Genomic DNA, 22,940 nt, shown 5'->3' with positions numbered 1-22,940 from the left:
TGCATGCACGAGCTGGGGAGAGGCAGAGAGAGAATTCCAAGCAGGTTCTGCACTGCCAGCGTGAAGCCCGACGTGGGGCTCAATCCCATGAACCAGGAGATCATGATGTGAGCTGAAATCAAGAGTCAGGTGCTCAACCAACTGAGCCACCCAGGTGCCCCAAGTAGTTTCTAGGGACTTACGTGTTGTAGAACGATTTGATGCTTAGGGTCCTTGTATAGCCATTTAGCCTTTCTGAAAAACAAGACCAAGGACAAAGCTAACACTACTAACAAAGTAGAAAAATGGAAAGAACCTGTGCTCTTGATATTTTCAGATGCCACATTGACTACCCTGGAAGCTCCCTATCTTGTGTCTTCATGTTACAGGAGATAATAATTTTCCTTATTTTTGAGGCCGTCTTGACTTGCATCTTCCGGCACTTGCAGTCTAAAGTACCCAAAGTGACAAGTCTGTCACTAGCTTCCCATGTATTTTTCTGAGGTCTAGAAGCACATGAGGTAATTTGTCAATGAGGCATGCTGTATGACTGGGGGGAGTGAAGGAGCTCTGGACTTGGGTTCACGAGCAATTTATTACCTGGGTTTGGGTTAAGTCATGCTCAGCCTCATGTTCGTCATCTATAAAATCATAATTATGTGTATTTCAGGGTGGTCATAAAAACCAAAATAATGTTAGTGACAGTACTTTGTATACAAATGTGAGTTCCCTTTATCAGAAGATGCTCTTGGAAGAAGATGCACTTAGTCTCCAAGTTTGCTCCAACGTCCAAATTTTCACATTCAGTTATTTCACTGTTTTGTCTTCACAACGGCATTATTGAATGATGTAAGTCAGGAAGGAGCACAATTAGGATCAGCAGGATTCTGACAGGCTCCCTCTGAGCTCAGTGGAAGGAGTATCATCACCACCCACAGGACAGGATGTCATGGTACCTGGGTACTTGGGCTACTTACATCACTAGTTTCCATGCTATTTTGAGACATTTTAAATTTAATTTTGAGGCATTTTCAATTTCAATTCTGCTTGCAAACTAATTTTGGCTAGGTGGGGTAGTTGTATACAAACCTGTACAACTACTTTGATTGTTCAAGCATAACGCAGTTGAAACTTCAAATATTCATTTTGTTCTCGATGTGATATTTAAGTGGAAAAGTTACACATATTTACAAAATAGTTTCTTGAATTTTGAATAACACCTGTCTCAAAACTTGAAAATAAAACCAAAACACCTCATCAATAGAAATATTATAAACATAGTTTTTATTCTTTTCTTACCTTCAATGAAAAAGGCCTGATGCCACCAAAACATTTTTGTGAAACTCAGTATCTAAACACAGAACTTGAGAGCCCAATGATTATTTTTCAAGACAAATGCTGAATAATTTATATTGCTTTTAAAAAATAACTAAGATCTATTTTTATTACTTCAATTTCTTCTTAAAGTAGCAATATGCCCTCACATTTTTTTCATACAAATCTAAAATATATCTAGTAGTCCCAAGTGTTTTGTATTTACGTTTGTTCTAAGTGTTTGTTTCATTAAAACTTTTCAGAAATAAGTGCACTTCTAAAGAGAAAATAAATGTGAAATAAAGACAAGAGGAAATAGTCATGGTTATAGAAAAACAGTTGTTCTGAATGTTCTGGACCTTAACAACTCAGAGAGAATGTGTTTAGATGCTAGGGGGTCTCTCTGCTGATTCAAATCTCAATTCATTAATTTATAGATCATCCAAAGAAAAATCACCAGTTCTTCTAACCGGTAGATACTGCTTGATCGTTTCATGGTTGTCTACAATAAAACACCAAAAATAAATGAACTTAATTTAAATTCACAGATTTACACGAAGATATATAGATGTTTTAAAAACAGAAAGAGTATTCTATTATGGAAATAAATGATACCCTATCTTAAGCCTTAGCAACCAAAAAAGTTTTGAGTATTCCACATGTTATTTTCCATTCAACTAATAGCTTATTAAATCGGCTATACATTCCATTCAGAAAAGGTTGATTGATAAGAAATTCCTTGTTTTCAGATAGCACTATGCTCCAATGAATTTAAAGACTTTAAAGCTATGTTCATAAGAAAAGCATAAAAGAAAAATAACATAACTTGCTTTAATACAAAGGTTTTTTTTAATAAAAAAGTCAAAGTCTACATTAAATCAGGAAATCAATAAATCTGAATTATACAAGCTTTCTATATACTTAGAAAAACCAAAAACACACAGTTTATAATAAAACTCTTTAATTCAAAATAGAGTCTAATTTAAAGAAAATGTCATTATGCCCAGTTGATTAGATTGGGTTTGTCATTTAAATTAAATGGTTCACCTGAAATATGGTTAAGTGTATAATAGAGAAACTTCAATCTGAGGGGTACTTTGCAAATTATCTAGCTAATTTGCATCATGAATCAAATTCTTAGCTTCCAAAGGGCAGACACAGTCTTTAATTGCTTTTAGATAGGCACTTAAGAAATGCTTTTGACAAGGAGGAAACCCCAAAGATTGTGAATCACTCTGTCAACTCCAGGGAATAATGAGACTCTAAACAAAGCAAACTTTCCAGAACTGCCCTTCCACTGCCAAGAAACCATAACTATTTCCAAGTTCTTACTGCTAAGAAAAATGAGGGAGATAGAAACCAAAATGCTCTACTCTTACTCGATTAAATAGTAAACTTCAGCTCTCTCTCTCTGTCAACTTGAATTAATGACACTTTTCTATACTGAAATAATTACTATATTACAACTAGAGAGTGATGTAATTTCCTCCTATCTTACTCATTCACTATCACACTAGCAAAACAGTCTGTAAAAAAAAAGGGGGGGGGGGAGGGGGGATGAGGTGGGGTGAGAAAATCTTATAAAAGTGAGAAGTTACAGAGTTTTAAAAATCAGATGTGGTTATAATATAATTTGACCAGAGTTGGTCAAATTGAGATAACCCCAGAATTGTAATAGTTCTCTCCTACTCAGCCACATGATCCAAACAAGAAAAATGGAGATGAACTATTAGATGAACACATAGTAAGTACCAAACAAATACTAGGAAGGTAGGAAGGAAGGAAGGAAGGAAGGAAGGAAGGAAGGAAGGAAGGAAGAAGGAAAGAGAGAGACTAGGTGGAGGAAAAAAAAACAAAACCCAAACCCCAGGATGGCCCTGCTGAAACACTGTGGAGCTACCTCGCAGCAACGTTTATAAAAGCTTCTGTAGATGTACGTAATGATGCTATACAGTGCTTCCCCATCAAGAAGAACACACCTACAAATAAGTCATCATTTTAGATTTTGATCACAGATAATTTGTAATGGTTGTAATTGCTATATCTTTAAAAAAAAAAACTTATCAATTAACAGTTAAGACAAATGTTAGGCCATTCTTTGATAAAATGTTGCTCCTCAACTAGTACTTTTGAAACCAGAACCTCAGAGAGTCATTTTAGAATTAAAGCGTTGAGCTAGAAAAGATTATTTCATTCTTAGGGAAATAGCTCAAGAATTTGATGCTGAAGGCACCCCCCCATCCTCTCCTCACAACCCGCCCTCTGCCCCACCTGTGTTTACTTCCTTAATTTCACTTACGTTAACCACAGTGATGTAGCTGAACATGAACAATATTGCCCTTGAATAAGCTTGACCTCTATCAAAGATCTGTCGTGTCCGAATATGGCATTCCCATAGGAAAGGAAAATCTACTCGGTGGTGAACACCCACTCTGTTCAGGATCTTTGGTACATTTGGAGTGTAAGAAAATAATGGCACAATAATACAAGTACTATCAAAGGAAAAATTTTTCACCAAAAGAAATAAAAGTTAACCGGCCATGATATGTAACAACTTTCTAGAAAACCAAAGTAAACAGGTCTTTGTTCTTCGTAAGTCCATTTACATGATCAGAAGATTGACATTTAAAAAAATAGTTTAATAAAAATACACCAGTTCTACAAGCAGCCTTCATGGTCGTTTCTTAAATTCAACTCACCATAATCAAATCAAAATAATGCCATGTCCTCTTGTTAAAAAAGAAGTCCTTTTGTCACAAGAAAAGCAACTTTACATTTCATATAATACAGTACATCTCCCTATGAATATACAGACTACGTATATAAAGGTCATCAGTATTTCTGAATGCAAAGTAAATATATTAGTGGAGTGCTTGAGTGAAGGTGTTAAACTTCCTCCTTCTTATAAACCTGTCACTCCCAACTGTGGAGTTTGTGAAATAACATGATGATAAAGTCTATTTTTTAAAGAACCAGTGTATTTCCTTTCTAAAATTTCTTAAGACCATTACAGAAATTGTCTTCAGATATATTCATTCTACATATGTCCAAACCAATAGGGCAAGTATTTGAACACCAACTATGGAAGATGGCTTTTTTTTGTGATTATCTAGACCCATAAGATTTGCAGTAGAACAGCGATACTGCGGTGCTACCTACAGGTTAGCCTACGCTGCTTTGAATGATATGTTTCTCCTGAATCGGTAAGAGGTGTTACAGTACAAAAGCCACAGCACACACAGGCAGAATGGACCTTAATACGCATGTAGGCAGTGCAGTTACAGAGGGATGTACGTTTCTTTTATTCCAGTACCTTCATATAATAAAGTTAACAAAAATAATAAAATATTAAAAAAAAAAAAAAGCCAGCTGGCACTGCCAACCAATTCCTGTAGTAGTCTCAGAAATCCTAATCCTGTAGAATTTCCTCTTGTGCTCAGAAGCACCACTGTCCGGGAGTATTTCAGTGTCTTGTTATCTACGCCAAGCAAGCCTGGTGATGCAGCTACCTGAGTTCTCTTGGTTGTGGGCGAATGTGATCTGCGTTCATAATTTCCCCGCTTTCATGTAGGTGGGGATAGAGCCACGCTGAGTCAACCCTTCAAACCTTTTATAGGTATAATTGAGAAAAACCCAGTCTTTGGATTTGTAGTCCGGTTCTGTGGTGTTTGGCACTAGAAAGATAGGAAAATTAACCAAGAGCAAAGGAATTTCATTAGTGAAAATGGCAGCATCTTCATCAACTGTTATCAGTGTTAGTTGTGTTACAGTATCTTACCTGGTTGTAAAATATCAGATTCAGGAAAGTCATCAAAATTTGAAGTATCATCAATGCTTTTGATTTCTATAGGGATTGCTGCTGGCCTTTCCCTATAAAAAAGTATCAAGTAGCATGGTAAATTTTCCTGAACTCTTGATTTTCCAAAAAATAACTCTACTTGCAAATTCTGCATGCTATTCTGTAGCTATCAGAAGAGCCAAGGAAATTTATCGTGGCCTTGAACACTGTTAAGTGGATTTCATAGTTGAGTATGGTATTTTATTAAAACATTACCATTTACTTGGAGTTTCATTTCTTTGTATCCAGACTTTCTCATGCTGTTTTTTTATTTAGGTAGAAAAATAAGAGGTAAAGAAAGGGAAAGTTAGAACAGAAGAGATTTTGTCCAAATGATTTTATAATTGTATAAAGTATGCTGGACATTGTGGGTACTGGATTCTATCTAAGTAATTCAGAAACAGGATTCTTCTAGTAGAGGATCCATACATTAAAAGTCATGTGTAGAGGGGGGCACCTGGCTGGCTCAGTCAGTGGAGCATGTGACTCTTGATCTTGGGGTCATGAGTTCGAACCCCACACTGGGTGTAAAGATTATTTTTAAAAAAAGATATTTGGGGGGAAAAAAAGCACTTTTGGGAAATTAAGAGGCTCATAAGGTCAAAGGACTAGACATGTGTGATGAAATCTAAATCCAAAACCATATAAATTTTAAGGGAATCAAGGACATCAGGTTAAAAAAAATTAGTCATGAAAATGCCTTATCATGATAAAAATGTTTAAGTACAGAAATAGCTAAATGAAGCTATCCATTTCTATTGGAAATATCCATTTCTATTTTTTTCAACAAACACTTGACTCGATGTATTAGGTGCTAAGTTAACAAAGCCTGTTATGTAAAAATATATTTTTCCCAGAATCATTCTAAGTTATTCATAGTTAATGTGGTAAATTAATAAATTTATATTAGTTTAGTGAAAAGAACCATAGACTTTGGTGTCCTAATCTCTTGTCATTAACTAGCTGCGTGACCTTAGACAGACAAGTCCCTGCTCTACAACTATTTCCTTACTGTCAAGGTAAGAGATTGGACTAGTGGTCTCTAAGTGTCCTTCCAACTGTAAAAAGGGGGGAATCCTACTTCTGTTCAGTGAGATGAGGTAGGCACAGAATAATGCGGCACAGCAGTGAAGAAGAAGAACCAGGAACCCTAAATCAAACTACCTTGGTCCAACTCTGGTTAGGAAATTCTTGCTAGATTATTTATTACCTGTGGCACCGAAGGCAAATTACCTCTCCATGCCTTAGTTTCCTCAGTTGTAAAATAGACATGATAATAATAGTACCTATTTTATAAGATTTACTATGAGGATAAGATTAAAAGTGCACAAAAATTAACAACTCAGAAAACAACAGATGCTGGTGAGGATGTGGAGAAACAGGAACCCTCCTGCACCGTTGGTGGGAATGCAAACTGGTGCAGCTGCTCCGGAAAACAGAGTGGAGGTTCCTCAAAAAATTAAAAATAGAACTACCCTACGACCAAGCAACAGCACTACTAGGAATTTACCCAAGGGATACAGGAGTGCTGATGCATAGGGGCACTTGTACCCCAATGTTTATAGCAGCACTTTCAACAATAGCCAAAGTATGGAAAGAACCTAAATGTCCATCAACTGATGAATGAATAAAGAAGATGTGGTTTATATATACAATGGAATACTACTTGCCAATGAGAAAGAATGAAATCCTGCCATTTGTAGCAATGTGGATGGAACCAGAGGGTATTATGCTAAGTAAAATAAGTCAGTTAGAGAAAGACAGATATCATATGTTTTCACTCATATGTGGAACTTAAGAAACTTAACAGAAGACCATGGGGGAAGGGAAGGGAGACAAAATAGTTACAAACAGAGAGGGAGGGAGGCAAACCATAAGAGACTCTTAAATACAGAGAACAAACCGAGGGTTATGGGGGGTGGGGGAGGCGGGGAAAATGGTGATGGGCACTGAGGAGGGCACTTGTTGGGATGAGCACTGGGTGTTGTCTGTAAGTGATGAATCATGGGAATCTACCCCAAAACCAAGAACACACTTTACACACTGTATGTTATCCAACTTGACAATAAATTATATTAAAAAAAAAAAAGATTAAAAAAGCACAAAAGTACTTAGAATAGTGCTGGACATACAATAAGTGATCAAAAACCACTAGTTATTATTACAGTTATTATGCCTAGCACATTGTAGGAGTTCCAGCGAAGATCTGCCTGAAGTGACACGGAAGCTGTCTTAAGAGATGAAAAGGAGCTGGCCAGGCAGGGCAGGAGTAGGGACAGGAACAGGGAAGAGAGAAGAGCATTTCAGTAGAATGAAGTGCAACTGACAAAGCCCTGAGGTGGGAGGAGTGGGAAACAGCACACTAGATGCCACTGCTACAGATGAGGAAAGAGCCACACCCCACAGTCCTGAAAGCAGTTAAGGATCCTGAATTTTATTCTAAGTGCAAAGGGAAGGAAGAGAACAGCACGATCAGATTTATGTTCTTAAATTGTCACTGTGTGGAGAACAGTCCAGAACTACTGAAGGTGGTTTGGCCATTAATTGAATAAAGACCAATGCTCACAATGAACAACTTCAAGCAAATTCTTTTTTTTTTTTTTTTTAACGTTTGTTTATTTTTGAGAGAGAGAGAGAGAGAGAGAGCACAAGTTGGGGAGGGGCAAAGAGAGGGAGACACAGAATCCGAAGCAGGCTCCAGGCTCTGAGCTGTCAGCACAGAGCCCGACACGGGTCTCGAACCCACCAATGGTGAGATCGTGACCTGAGCCGAAGTCAGACGCTTAACCGACTGAGCCACCCAGATACCCCTACTACAAGCAAATTCTTACAAGTTACTTGTTTCATTTCACTTTTGCCCACAATGTTTAAAAAAGGCACTGTATCTTCTTATAACTTCATAAAGAAAATGGTATATTAGAGAGAGGTACAGTATACAGTGTGATGTAATAGGACAAAAATGAGGGGTTGTAGTGTGAAATATAAATACGTCTCTGTTGTGCTAACATCAGCCTGTATCACGTAACTCTGAATACAAAAGTTGAAACAGATGCACAATATGTGGTTTTCCCCTTAAAGTGGACATTAGCTAAAATGAGTCATTTAGCTATCATCAGGAAAGTCTCACCCCATATAACCCAGAAAACACTGATTTAACAACATTATAACCGTGTTACCTCTTGTATTTAATCTAGTAGAACCAAAGACAGATTGGTAAATCCAGTAAAAAAAAAAACCAAAACCCATTTTTACTAAGACCTCTCCCACTCACAGCCTATGAACATACCTGATGTGCCCCCAGTCTACACCTTCAAAAAAAGGATGACCTTTTATTTCTTCAACTCCACTATTTCCAATTCTGTTTTCAGAATCAATACAAAATCTAGAAAATGGAAACAGAGAAATGATGGTATGCAAATTACATCTAAAGTACTCTATTTGCATTTTTTCAAACACTTATTTTTCTTCTCAGTTTACTGAAGTTAGCTGTTTATTGTGGGAAATGTGGGAGAAAATAGAAATCCTCTGTAATTGCACCGTACAGAGATAACTTACTGTAAACAGTGTGAAACCATTTCCTTTTAGTCTTTTATTACAATTTTTAAAATATGTTAGTATAGTAGTCACTGTTTTAGGGCTATATATTTTCACTTAATATACTGAGAAAACTTCCCAAAACTATTAAATATTCTTTCTTGACTTCATTTTCTAAAATTTGCATATAGAAATATTACACTCTATGTAGCCAGTCCACTATTATTGAATACTTCGGTGGTTTTCAAGTTTTCATTACTAAAAACCTATCATGATAAACATATTCTACCTAAATCTTTACACACATCATCTGCACAAGCAAAATTCTTAGAATTACTGGGTCAAAGCTCATGTACAGTTTAAAGATTTTTTTTTATAATATGCTGTCAATTAGCTGTTGTCATAGGTTGTCCCAATTTATATTCCTTGGAGCCATTCACAACAGTACCAAATACTTCATCTTAGTTGAGAAACAGAATGAAATCCTTTGCTTAGAAACAATTTCCTACATAGACTCATGATATAAAGTAGCAATTTTCTTCCCCTTTTCTCTTTAATGAGATAGCGTCACTGCATTCCAACAGGAGTGACCTTTGAAACAATACAAGTCTTCTTCCCTCCTTTTTTTTTTTTTTTTTTTTTTTAAGTTTATTTATTTATTTTGAGAGAGGGAATGAGCATGTACTGGGAGGGGCAGAGAGAGAGAGAGGGAGAGAGAATCCCCAGCAGGATCCGTGCTCTCAGCGTAGAGCTCAACTCAGGGCTCAACCATGACCTGAGCCAAAACCAAGTTAACCTACTGAGCCACCCAGGCCCCCCACCCCCTTCCATCTTCTTAACTCTTACTGTTTTTGCTGCATGCTTCCTTTTAATTGTTTGCAGTTTTTTTTTTTTTAATTTTTTTTTTTTAACGTTTATTTATTTTTGAGACAGAGAGACACAGCATGAACGGGGGAGGGGCAGAGAGAGAGGGAGACACAGAATCGGAAGCAGGCTCCAGGCTCTGAGCCATCAGCCCAGAGCCTGACGCGGGGCTCAAACTCGTGGACCGCGAGATCATGACCTGAGCTGAAGTCGGACGCTCAACCGACTGAGCCACCCAGGCGCCCCAATTGTTTGCAGTTTAAAAAAAAAACACCGTTTCTTTATTGATCTCTTTGACTGTATAGATCAACGGTGATCCTTTTCTTCCCACAAAAGTAAAATGAGATTTAATCTTTTAGGTACCTGTGATGATTTAAAATATGACAAACTCCTCTAAGGAATTAACCACTAACCTAAGAATTAAGTCCTTGGCTTTCTCAGATATAGGAACCTCTGGAGGAAATACCAAAGTTTCTTTCCAGTTCATCACTTTTCTATATGTTTCTTGAGGAGTTTCAGAGCAAAAAGGTGGATATCCTACATATCAGAGAAAACAAAAGTTTTATCAGCTTTTATTATCAAATATTCTATACCTACTACATATGTGCCACAAGAAACACAACAGTCCTAAGTGCTCTATTCAATAGTAAAAAATGTCCCCATTCATCAATTTGTAATCAAATTGCTAATAAAGGCAATAAAATAAAGGATTTAAAGCACTGCCCCCTTTACCTGAAAGGCCATGCAGATATAATTTTGATACAGGGGAATTCTGGTTACATACCCTCTTCCTGAATCCCTACAGAGCTCACTGGTATTTATCGTGTATTTAACATTGGGGGATGTAAAAAATTGGTTTCAAAGAGTTCAGATATTTTAGCCCATGATATCAGCAGTATGTTTAATCAGGGGCACTCACAGAAACTTATACAGTATGTACATAAGCAGATAGTAAAACATACCTATTAGCATTTCATACATAATCACTCCCAAAGACCACCAGTCACACAATTTGTTGTAACCAGTCTGCATAAATACTTCTGGAGCAATGTAATCTGGTGTCCCAACTGTGGAATATGCCTGCAAAGGAAGAGCTTATCAAACCAGCACACTTAAATATTTTTTGAAAGATCTGAGAATGGCTCACTACTGGAAAAAGCAATATATACAGAAGTTAATTTTTCATTTAATACTTGTTTTGCATGTTTATCATGTAGAAAGCTTAGTGATAGGAACCAAGCCAGATAATATGTTATTTAAGATATGACTTCTGCCCTCCCAAGAAGCTCAATGAAGTTATTTATATATTTAGCCATAAATCCTGTGGAAATTAGTAAAGGGAGAGAAAGGGAGAGCTCACTAAAGCAGACTTGGGATACTAGAAGGGGGAGCTATACTACCCGCTGTCAATTACAGATCCCATCAGAAGAATCCTCAATCACAGCCCTAACAGTGAAGAGAGGATACTACATCTCCTATGAGAAAACTTGCCCTGCAACTCCGCCAAGGAGAAACCTTCACCACCTTGAACTCTTGCTCTTTTCCAATGGACTTTTGCTCAAAACAACCCCTTCCAAATCCTCGTCCTTCTCTTAAAATACCATTCCTTTTCTTTGCTGGACTGGCCAATGGTTTCGCCATAGCTTGTATGTCTCAAATTGCAATTCTCTGTTATCCTCAAATAATCCATTTTTGCTGGTAAAGTAATTGTTTTATTTTTAAGGTTAAAATCCATTTCAAAAAGAATAAGGAGGTTGAGCCCAGTGGGCCTGGGTTCCCCACTCACCGCTGATGTGTTCTCAAGCAAGTTATTCAACCTGTCTGAGCCTCAGCTTCTGCTTACAGAAAATGGGAGTAATAATACCTGTCCTAACTCCATTGATAGGAGGACGAAACAAGAAAAGGAGTGTGCTTTGTAAAGTGCAACCAGCTACATATATAAAACATCCAGTCTTTTCATTATAAACCTAATTCCAGGGCATTTCATTCTTAATTCATATAAAATGTTACAAAGACAATTTCTTTAAGGCAGTAGTTCTCAACTAAGGGCAGAATGCTAGGGACTATTTGAAAACGTGTGACAGCAGATTTCATCATTCCAATGACCTGATGGGGGTGCTGACTGGCATTTAGTTGGAAGGGGGCAGCAGAGAGGGGTTGGGGAGGGGATGGGAGGGTAGGATACAGGATTTAAAGAATTTCCTGCCCCAAATACTGAGTCCCCTCTACTTCTCCCTTGGTAAATAAACATTGATAGAAGTCATGATGATGGCCATGAGAATTATAAAACATGTACAGCAGTAATCACCTGTGAACGCTCTGTAAGTAGAATTCCCACCATATTTTTAAGCACTATTCATTTTTCCCCTTAAAAGTAGGAAATACTGCAATTCTTCTCTCAGTTGTAAAATCTGATCTGAAAGCGGCACATTTAAAAGTAGAAGGAAGTTTTTGTGATTAATTCACAGCTCCAAATATTAAAAAAAAAATTTTTTTTAAAGCTTTTAAAAACACTGAAATGCTTTTACAAACACAGAAAACTTGCAATTAACTACGTGGGCCAATGATAGAATGAGCTCAATCATACACAGGTCATTTTATTGGTTTGAGAGGGTATCAGACCTTTCAGTCTATTTGCCTTACCCAATACTCAGAGAAAATACTGAATTAGTTTCCTTGTCATCATTGGGTTGAATTTAACAAATATTTACAGAGTGTCTATATGGGCAGGCATTGTATAAGAAATCAGGAAAACAAAGTCAAAAGGCACATTCCTAACCCTGAGAATGTTTATGGACCTAGTTAATAGCATAAAGGGAAAGAGGAAAGGGCACAAACAATTCTTATATTTGCTAAGTAATAAAGGAGAAATAGTTTGGGTAAACACAGTTTTATCCAACTTCCATTAAAAAAAGTATTGGAGTTTATCTGTAGTAAAGTCTGCTCTCTAATTTTATTTTATCTGCTTTATTGCAATACTGTTAACATGCCAAACTTCCTATTTACTTTATCTATAAAGAAGTTCTTAGAGACACACAATCACCTTACTTATGCTAATTGATATGTTATTTCAGAACAAGTATGAAAAATGGAAAACACAAGGCATTCACTACAATCACACTCATGTCAGTGAGTTTTATATAAAGTGCTAATTACTAGTAAACAGATGACTTAACAAGAGATATGAGCCATAAAATAAAGTTAAATCACAGAGTTAAAATTAGCAGTCACTTTAAGGGCAAGGCAATGCTACAGAGAAACTAAGAGAACTACGTGATTCCAGAAGAAGCTCTAGCATTGCTACAAAGTAAGTGCTAATCATTGTGAAGATATAAAATGATCCAGTGAAACCCCAGTGAAATTTGAGGACTAGGGCAACCTTTCTTAAAGACATGTCTGACTTACCAGTTGTCTCCTGTTCTTCTTCCATGTTTCTGCTTTCCTCTTGGAGTTCATGTTCTGAAATGCTAATGTCAACAAGAGAGAATTGTAATCATGAGGGAAAAACTCTACCAAAAAAACAAATTCAAACATATACAAGTAAAATACATTGGTTTAAGGAGTGAGGGGAGAGAGAGAAGTTTTAGTTCTTAACAACCAGCTACACTATGTTAACCTGAAAAAAAAAAAAAAAATCAAACTTACAGAAGTCACTTGGCGGGTTGTGTGTAAGGTTTCTGTAGAATTCAGTCCTATGAGCTTTCTTTAATCCCGTGCATAAACCAAAATCAGATAATTTTACATGACCCTAAAAAAAAAAATAACTAGTAAAATCAAGATTATATTAACTTTGAAAGAAAGCCTTATTATAAATTTTTCTTTTAAATGCAATCATTATAAACATTCTTAGCTTAAAATTCATATAGGTGATATGTAAAATTAAAAATATTTGATGATGATGATTTTTAAAAGTAGAAAATGTTAGAAGATAAAGATAGCCATACTCCCTTGATGTCATTTCACTCCGGAGTCCTGTCCTATTACATCATTCTATGACATCACACAGTTGAGTGATGACATAAATTGTAGTTGCCCATTTCCAATCACAAAATCAGCTCTATTACTCCACAAAATAATCAGCAACCCAATATTTCACCAGTTTATTCACATGCCTTGGCATCCAATAAAAGGTTGTCTGGTTTAATATCCCGATGGATGAAACCCAACTGGTGGATTGCATCTATTGCCAGAACAGTCTCTGAAATGTAGAACTGTGTTTCCTCTTCTGTCAAGGTATCTTTTTTCATTAGCAATGTCATCATGTCACCTAAATAAAGAAAAATAAGTATCATGTATTAGAAACACCTCAAGCTTTCTCCGCATCTCTACAACCTATGCCTGATTTTCACATTTTATGACCCACCCAGTATATCTCCAACCGTTTCTAGGGCCAAGTAAAAAAAGTTACATTGCATTAGCAAAAGTTTCACGACATCTAATGATTTTAAGGTAGAAAGTATGTGAAGTCAAATCAGAGCAGAGATGATCATGAAGTGATATCCTCCACTCAACATCCAGAATAGGATAATATGCTGAACTATGAAAATGAATCAGAGTAAGCACGCCAGAAATGGGATGTATTCTTTCAAATTGAAGTTCCAAAAATATTCAGCGCTCTTCAGTCCAGCAAAAATAGAACATCATCCCACTAAAAGACACTCTTTTATTTTCCAGGAATTTTTTCTTTAAAAGGGGACAAAGAACAAACAATAGTGAATTTACAATTCAGAAATGACAACTGTTAATATTTTTCATGATAGTTCAAGTCTTTTAAAAAACAACAAACATGTGGAAGTGTTCTTCATCCTCCATATCCCATTTTATTCCCCTTTCCCTTTTTGTTGAGTAACCATGATCATGGATTTGGTTTGGTGGGTAACGTTCTAGCTTATTTTTAAAACATGTTTTCATATATATATGAAGTGTATATATATATATGAAATATATATATGAAATATATATATTGATGTATGAATTTACAGCCTTTTACATATTTTTTTAATTACATAAATGGTACATGTAATTCCACAGCTGGCTTTATTACTCCACTGTTTCCGACATTTTCTTATTGAAACGAATAGAGCTCCTGACTTTTAACAACTGTAAAATAATTCATCACCTAATCATGCCATATTTATTCAGTCTACTAATGGTCATTTATTTTGTGTGCAGCTTTTCGCTGTCCACAACAATGCTGCAACGAACATCTTTCACAAATCTGTTGTGCACATGTCAGGGAGAATCTCCAGGGAATACACTGGTTGTAGAATTGCCGGATTGTAGGACACATGCACTTTTCACTTCACTGGTATCTACAAACTGCTCTCCAGAAGAGTTAGAGATTAATTTACGTGGAAGAGAGGCCAGTTTCTCCCACAGCCTCATCAGACTTTTAATGTTTTTACTATCCAGATGAGTGTGAAATGGTATCTCATTCTTGTTTTAATTTGCATTTCCCTAATATAAGCAGAGTTGAATACTTTCCTATATATTTATAGACTAGCCTGAGTTTCCCTTCTGTATATTGTCTATCATTTGCCCATTGGGTTTTGGGTTGTCTTTTTCTTTCTTTTTTTTTTTTTTTTTGTTTTTGTTTTAGTTTATTTTCTTTATTTTAAGAGAGAGAGCACGAGCAAAGGAGGGGCAGAGAGAGGAGAGAGAGAATCCCAAGCAGGCTGACAGTGGGCTCAAGCTTCAAACCATGAGATCACGACCTGAGCGGAAATCAAGAGTCAGATGCCCAACCGACTCAGCCACCCAGGCGCCCTGGTCTTTTTCCTTAGTGACTTTATTGTTCTTAACTCTAGACTTGTAACAATCTAACTAATTATATACTGTAAACCCAGAATGGTAGTATATAAAATGGTAGTATTTAAAATTTAAAAAGGATTTATCATTCTTTCAAAATAATCTGATTTGTGGTAAAAATTAGATTATGGGAGGAACTAGAGGAAAACCATGACTGCCTTTGTAAAACCTCACAGCTAGGAATGTAACAGCGAACCTAATCGACAGGATAATAATTACATATAAAGATGTGCTTGCGTCAGTCTGTCATTGGTATCATGTTTGCTTTTACCTCCGGGGAGAAATTCCATGATCAGATAAAGGTTCCTCTTATCTTGAAAACTGTAAAACATCTTCACCACCCAGGCACCATCTGCTTCTACCAAAATATCTCTCTCTGCTCGGATATGGGCCACCTAGATGAATGTATTTTGAAAAAATAATTGCAACACATCATACATTTTTCCAGTTCACCTCTTACAATTATCCATCCAGTTCCTTAATGGTTGTGAAGGGAAGCGGGAGTTGTAGAAAAGATTTGAAATACATACGCATGTTCATAATCTCATTACATATGGAGAACCTCCAGAAACCGTTTATTTTAGCTTTTATCTTTAGGCCTGGAAAAGTGGAATCCACAAGTTCATTATAGGAAGCTGAGGCCTCTGAGGTAGAAAAATGATTAGTCCAAAAACTTTCCAACCAGAATCCCCATTTGCCAAGGATCTTGGCTTTGTCATACACATTTCAGGCCCTGGCCTGACTTTTACAAGTTAAAAGTAGTAAGCAATGCTTTACAGATTGGTAAGACAAAGTCATGGTCCTCAGCAAATTAGTTTTAACTGTTATTGGTCAAAGAAAGGGCCTTTTGTGGTGGTTAAACATTTGGTCATTTTTTTTGTAACAAGTAGACACATTTATAATAATTTTGTATGATTTTGCTAACTATAATAACTTTATGTTATTTTGTTAATTAGAAAACCTCTAGAATATCTATAAACATGATATACAGCAAATTAGTGTAACCTTTGGGGGTTTTGCTACTGACTTGTCAGACACACAATTACTAGGGACACTTCTATGTGAACATTTTAAGTCTGAAAAATTTTATAAACGGTAATTTGTTGGGTTGGTATAATCAATTTTTAGATGCTTTTGCATTAATATATTTATACATTCTTTTCAAAGATCAACAATAATATTTGATTTTATCCTTTTACTATTCCCATTGTGCATTATTATGAATTCTGGCCCAAAGCACATGAGACCCCAGATTTCATAAATCTTTTCATGATAATGAAATATGATCTGCTTAAAATGTCATATTTGGGATTACTGTATTTATTACCTGGTGCAATAAATGCTCTGAGGGCAAAGCATAGGAACAACAGTTGAAAACTAAGAACCTGTTTTCTGGCATCAAAAACCCTTACAACCTCTATGGATTATGTTTCATAAAGTGAAAAATGGTATCAAAATTCTTAGCCATTGCCTTTTACAAAGCATTTCTAGGTTAGTAAAGGAAAAACCTCAAACCTTTGATGCTGCATCTATGGTGCTGTCAGGAAAAACTACATCATAAACTTGGCTTGATTATTTTTAAATGCTTTAAAGTCAGATTACAGGATGTTTTCACAATGGTCCTGTTTTCAAATAATAGGAAGTTATCACACACAGTAATCTGGTACCACAATATCAGGGAGATAATGTGCTACTAAATTTTGTGGACTGGTTAGTATTAAAGTAAATGTAATAAAAACTTAAAGTAATGACCTTTTAGAATTGAGTGGGAAAAGGTTTTCTAAAATGAAATTCAGTGGTGGCAAAGGCAGATTAATTTACAGGGGGGGAAAACAATAACACAATGCAAAACAGACTGGATGTTTGGGCTCCGGTGGGATTTTCCCTGCATAGGAATGAAAAATGGTCAGAAGCTCTTAAATCTCTGGCAAAATATTCAAGATTGGTGCTATCCAATAGAAATACACTGCAAGCCACATATATAATTTAAAGATTTCTAGTGGCCACATAAAAAGTAAAAAAGAAATGGGAAATTTTTTTTCTTTAGTTAAAAAAAATTTTTTTAAATGTCTTTACTTTTTTAAGAAAGGGAGAGAAACAGAGCACAAGTGGGGAAGGGGAAGAGAGAGGGAGACACAGAATCCGAAGCAGGCTCCAGGCTCTGAGCTGTCAGCACAGAGCCTGACATGGGGCTTGAACTCACAGACAGTGAGATCATGACCTGAGCTGAAGTCGGAATCTTAACTGACTGAGCCACCCAAGCACCCCAGGGGAAATTAGTTTTAATAATATAGTTTATGTAACTCCATGTATCCAAAATGTTATCATTTCAGTACATAATCAATATAAAAAATTATTGAGTTTTTTTGTGCAGAATCTTCAAGTTTTGGTATGTATTTTCCATTTACAGCACATCTCAATTCAGACTAGCTATACTTAAGTGCTTGGTAGCCACATGTGGTTAGTACCTAAAGACTGAACTGCTCCTTTTGTCCTTCCTCCAAAACCTTACCCAGGACTAATCCCATATGGCTTAGTTAGATCCTGTTAATCTCTTTGTCTCTGAGGCTCTACATCTTGACCCAGACCTTTATTCTTATCATTATCTGTAATTCTCTAATACAATTCAGTATTTCAACCTTCCTTGAGTTCCATACCTCTTCCCTCTAGAATCAGTCTGTCTTCAAAAAAGTCCCCTATCATCTCACCTCTGGATGGTTCCTATCACCTTGTTATCCTGACTGAAACTAGGCTGTCTGCTGAGAGTTCTGTCTTCCTGCACAAGGAGTTCTCAGGAATGGCCTGCTTTTCTTTCACATCTTACTTGGTGAGGCAGTAGGTTTCCTGCTCATTTTCATGCTGCATCTGAACCACTGTGACACTTTCCTTCTCTGCAACTCTTTTGAAGTGCATGTTGTGAAACTCCATCAGCCATCATCTATCCTCACAGCTATCATTTATAGAACTCCCAGTCAATCCCTCTCATTCATGACTTCAGCTCATGGCTCACCAACTTCCTTTCCATCTTTTCCACTCATGGATAGATTTCAACATCCATAAGGATGAACCATCAGCTACCCTATCTATTGACTTCTTCCTCATCCTCACTGATCTCTTCCACCACTGCATGTTGGTCAGCCACCCATGGTAACCTTCTCATTACAATAACTGTATCCCCTCTAAAATCTCAATTTCGAGGACCTTTTTTTTAATGTTTATTTTCTATTTCTTTTTGAGAGAGAGAGAGGGCGCAGTGGGGAGGGGCAAGGAGAGGAGAGGGACAGAGGATCTGAAGAAGACTCTGTGCTGGCAGCAAAGAGCCCGATGTGGAGCTTGACCTCAGGAACCAAACCATGAGATCATGACCTGAGCCGGAGTTGGAGGCTTAACCAAATGAGCCACCCAGGAGCCCCCTCCCTTTTTTCGATCCTTATTTATTTATTTTGAGAGAGTGTGAGAGACAGCGAGAGCAAGAGAGTGCATGTGAAAGTGAGGGGGAGGCAGAGAGAGAGGGAGAGAGAGAATCCCAAGCAGGCTCTGCACTGTCAGTGCAGAGCCCAACATGGGGCTCAATTCCAGGAACTGTGAGATCATCACCTGAGCCGAAGTCAAGAGTTGGACACTTAACCAGCTGAGCCACCCAGTGCCCCAAGGAACTCTCTTTCTGATCTCCACCTTTTATCCTTCCAGATCTCTTATTCTTGTACTTCGATCTCCCTTCCATGGACTCTACCACTTTTTCTCTATTAGTCTCCTCACAATCTCATTTCTTTTTCTATCCAGCCTAGATTCCATCATTAGGATCACTCTTACAAATGCTTTAAACTCCCTCGTCCTCTTCCTCCACTGTATTTGCCTGGGAAAACATCAACCCTGATTAAACTCAAATTTCTGTCTATTCTGTACCTACCCCAGAGCAACTAAGTATTACTACAGAAAAGTTACCCAACTATGCTAACTGGTTTCACTTTACATTCCTGACTCCCGATCTCAATGGGTATTCAACTGTATTTCCCTAGCTTTCACACCATTCAAATCAATAGTTGTGACTATTTCACAAATTCTCTCTCCTTACACCTCCAGCTGGCTATCTACTAAGACATGATGGCCTCACTTATTTACACTCAGGCAGGAACTTGGCACTTGGCACTACTAAATCAACCACCTGCATTCGTTCCCACTTTCTCTGCCTCTCCTTCCTGTTTTAGTGGATAGGTACATGTCTACTCCTACCAAAGATCAACTCTTCTGTCTGCCAGTGCATTCCTATAATTATCTGCTCTCTCCTGCATCTTCAATTTTCTTTCTAATGGATTCTTCCAATCAGCATCAAACACTTCTGTCTTAAAAAGAAAAAAAAAAAAAAATCCTCTTTACCCTAAATCCCACTTTACAAATCTGTTCTTTGTTCTGCTTCACATGAAAGATTGATCTGTGCTCACATTCTCCATGTCTTGCTCCCTTTTTGCTTTCTGTTACACTATTTCAGTCAGGCTTCTGCCCCCCAATCCACTGGGAATGTCTTTGCTGAGCTATTAATCTCCATATTGGGACATCCACTGGCTTGTCTTCCTCCTTGTACTCTCTCTGCAGCATTCAACATAGTTGACCACTCACCTCCCTCCTTTAAACACTTTCTTCTCTTGGCTTCCATGACACCATGTTCTCACAGTCTCCCCTGCCTGATAAGATGTTCCCTGTTGGTCCCCTTTGCTGGTCTCTCTTCTGCCTATTGTTCTCTAGGGCTTGGATCCAGTCCCCCTTTCTTTCTCTATCCAGATTTTTTTTCTAGGAAATTTCATCTTGTCCAATTACTTTAAATATGATCAATATATTGATGGCTTCCAAAGGATATTTCTAGTCAAACTTCTCTCTGTATTCTAGCCAACTGTCAACTCAATACCTCTTCTTGGAGATCTAACAGGCAGCTCAAACTTAATATGTCACAAAAGAGAACTCTTCATTCCCCTGATCTCCAAACCTGTTCTTTTTTCATTCTTTTCTAAATCAGAAATGACACCATCATGTACCCCGTTTCTAAGTGAAACTCTAGGTATGATCCTGCTTCTTCTATTTTTTCCTCACTACCCTTACCCCTCCTCTCATCCCCTAATATAGAGGACATCACAGAAAATCCTGCGGACTCTTCCACTAAAACATACACTTAATCTGTCAGACTTTTCTTCAGCTTCACTGCTGCAGCCCCAGGATAAGCCACAATCACATTCTGGCTGGAGGTGCCACACAGTCTCTTACTGGTTTCTCCGCTTCAACTCTTGTTTCTTCTGTCAGCAAGCAAAGGGATTGATTCATCTTTGTAAAACATCAATGCCACTCCTCTGCTCAAACAAAAGTGTCCTCCCCTCGCATTTAGAATAAAACCCAAACGCTCTGCCTTGGCCTTCAAATCCCTGCGTAATCTTGTCCCTGCCTACCTCTCCCACCACTCTCCCCGCACTGAATTGTAGCCACAGTGGCTTCTTTCTCTTCTTTGAGCAGGACAAGACTATTCTTGCTTCAGGGCCTCTGCATTTGCAGATATTTGCTCTACCAGATCTTTATCTGTCCTTCTTTCTCATTACTCAGTCTTTCATCAAATATTCCCTCTTTAGAGAAACAACCCCGATCTAATTCATCCTCCTAAACCCAGGTCATCTGCATTGATTTACCCTTTTGTTAAAACTTTTGTCATAGTCTTTCTCAATCCTATTTGAATTGAAATAGCTGTCTGCCTATCTCCCCACTACTAGAAAAAAACAAGGATCAAAAAAGAAAAGAAAAACCAAGGATCAGGTTTGTCCTGTTAACCACAGTATTCCCAGATCCTAGAGCACATTATGGGCACATCTGGCACATCACAGGCACCCAATAAATACTTGTTGAGTGCATGGACTAGAAATAGTGAAAGAACGCAGTGAAAATTCAAGAGGGCCATGTTTAAATGAAAATCAATAGTATACTGCTGTAATAGCCAAGTAAGCTTCGGGTGGGGCTTTCCTCAGCTGCCACTAAGGTGCTCGGTCCTTCAGAGGAAGCTAAGGCCACATTGGGGTGAGGCCCTCAGTTTATCCAGAAACTAGCACCGGGCCAGACATAGCACTCATCTGCACCATGGCCTCCGTCTCGGGGCTGCCCTGCTCCTACTCAGCCCTCATCCTGCAGGACCATGAGTGACAGTCACGGAGGATAGGATCAATGCCCTCATTAAAGCAGCAGGTATAGATGTTGAACCTTTCTGGCCAGGTTTGTCGGCAAAGGCTCTGGCCAACATCAACATCAGGAGCCTCATCTGCAAGGTAGGAGCTGGTGGGCCCGCCCCAGCAGCCGGTGGTACACCACTGGGAGGTCCTGCTCCCTCCACCATGGCTGCCTGGCTGAGAAGAAAGTGGAAGCAAACAAAGAAGAATCAAAAGAGTCTATGATGACATGTACTTTGGTCTTTTTGACTAAACCTCTTCCTCAACCTGTTCAATAAGAAGCTGAACTGGTAAGTAAGCTTTAGGCAGACACTAAAAGGCTGAAGTAAAGAATTAAGTAGAGAGAGGTGTTATCTTCCCTCTATATCTCCATTGTTGAGTCCTTCCCTAGTATATAGAATCAATTTAGGGCTCTACAGAGTGTCCACCCAGACTAGACAGAGGTGAGTACATAAAGTAATATTATTGATGTTTTCAGATTTATGACCAACCCTTAAACCGCGTTAAAGTCACAGGAAACATGGAGAGTCCAGGAGTATGAAATTAGAGGGGTTACAGATTTTGGAAATATGTAAAATCAGCAAACTCTCAGGAGACCGGTCTTGCTTCTAATGTGACACGGATAAAGGAAGCTGAGAACTGTCGTTTATTTTCACTGAAGTCAGAAAAGAAGGTATCTTGTTATGGACTGACTGTTTGTGTCCCTCCCAAACCCCCCAAATTCCTATGGTGAGGCCCTAACCCCCAGGGTGACTGAATTTGGAGATGGGGCCTCTAAGGAAGTAATTAAGGTTAAGTGAGGTTATGGAGGGAGAGGGGGATAGTGTCCTTATACGAAAAGACCCCAGAGAGCTCACGTTTTCTCTCTGTGCACACACCAAGGGCACTTAGTGGGAAGCTATCTGCAAGCCAGTAAGTGCGCCTCACCAGAAAGCAAACCCTGCCATGACATTGATCTTGGACTTTCGGCCTCCAGAACTGTGATAAAATAAATTTCTGTTGTTTAAGCCACCCAGTCTGTGGCACTTTAGGCACTTATGGCAGCCTAAACAGACTAAGGCATTTAAAAAAAAATTTTTTTTATGTTTATTCATTTTTGAAAGACACAGACAGAGCACAAGCAGGGGTGGGGCGGAGAGAGAGGGGGACACAGAATCTGAAGCAGGCTCCGGGCTCCGAGCGGTCAGCACAAAGCCCGATGCAGGGCTCAAACTCACGAACCGTGAGATCATGACCTGAGCCGAAGTCGGATGCTCAACCGACTGAGCTACCCAGGCGCCCCTAAGACGTTTTCAGATTATAATTTGGAAGAAATTTTAACTTTCTTGAGAATTGAGAAACAATGAAACAAGCTATCAAAAAAATTAATAGGACTATATATAGTAAGACATGTAGATTCCTTTTTA

At 37.9% G+C, this 22,940-nt stretch overlaps 1 protein-coding gene and 1 pseudogene across 2 annotated transcripts in view; one reads left to right on the top strand and one right to left on the bottom strand.

Annotated features, from left to right (window-relative positions):
• Window positions 1-1,246: 1,246 nt before the first annotated feature.
• STK38L (serine/threonine kinase 38 like) overlaps window positions 1,247-22,940 on the bottom strand; it is an 85,707-nt gene continuing 64,013 nt past the window's right edge. For both annotated transcript variants that reach the window (XM_078449989.2, XM_078449988.2), the window contains 9 exons: window positions 15,609-15,732; window positions 13,642-13,796; window positions 13,175-13,277; window positions 12,935-12,996; window positions 10,492-10,609; window positions 9,943-10,066; window positions 8,418-8,513; window positions 5,072-5,163; window positions 1,247-4,967 (listed from right to left, as the gene is read on the bottom strand). In XM_078449989.2, coding sequence (XP_078306115.1) covers window positions 4,840-4,967; window positions 5,072-5,163; window positions 8,418-8,513; window positions 9,943-10,066; window positions 10,492-10,609; window positions 12,935-12,996; window positions 13,175-13,277; window positions 13,642-13,796; window positions 15,609-15,732 — 1,002 coding nt within the window. In that variant the 3' untranslated portion in view covers window positions 1,247-4,839. The remainder of the gene's footprint in view (window positions 4,968-5,071; window positions 5,164-8,417; window positions 8,514-9,942; window positions 10,067-10,491; window positions 10,610-12,934; window positions 12,997-13,174; window positions 13,278-13,641; window positions 13,797-15,608; window positions 15,733-22,940) is intronic.
• Window positions 21,449-21,787, top strand: LOC132694581 (large ribosomal subunit protein P1 pseudogene; annotated as a pseudogene).

This window comes from Panthera onca, chromosome B4 (genome assembly GCF_046562875.1).
Source record: "Panthera onca isolate mPanOnc1 chromosome B4, mPanOnc1 haplotype 2, whole genome shotgun sequence".
Lineage (NCBI taxonomy): Eukaryota > Metazoa > Chordata > Mammalia > Carnivora > Felidae > Panthera > Panthera onca.
The sequence above is the reverse complement of the archived record's forward strand: the minus strand, read 5'-3'. Positions and strand labels throughout refer to the sequence as shown.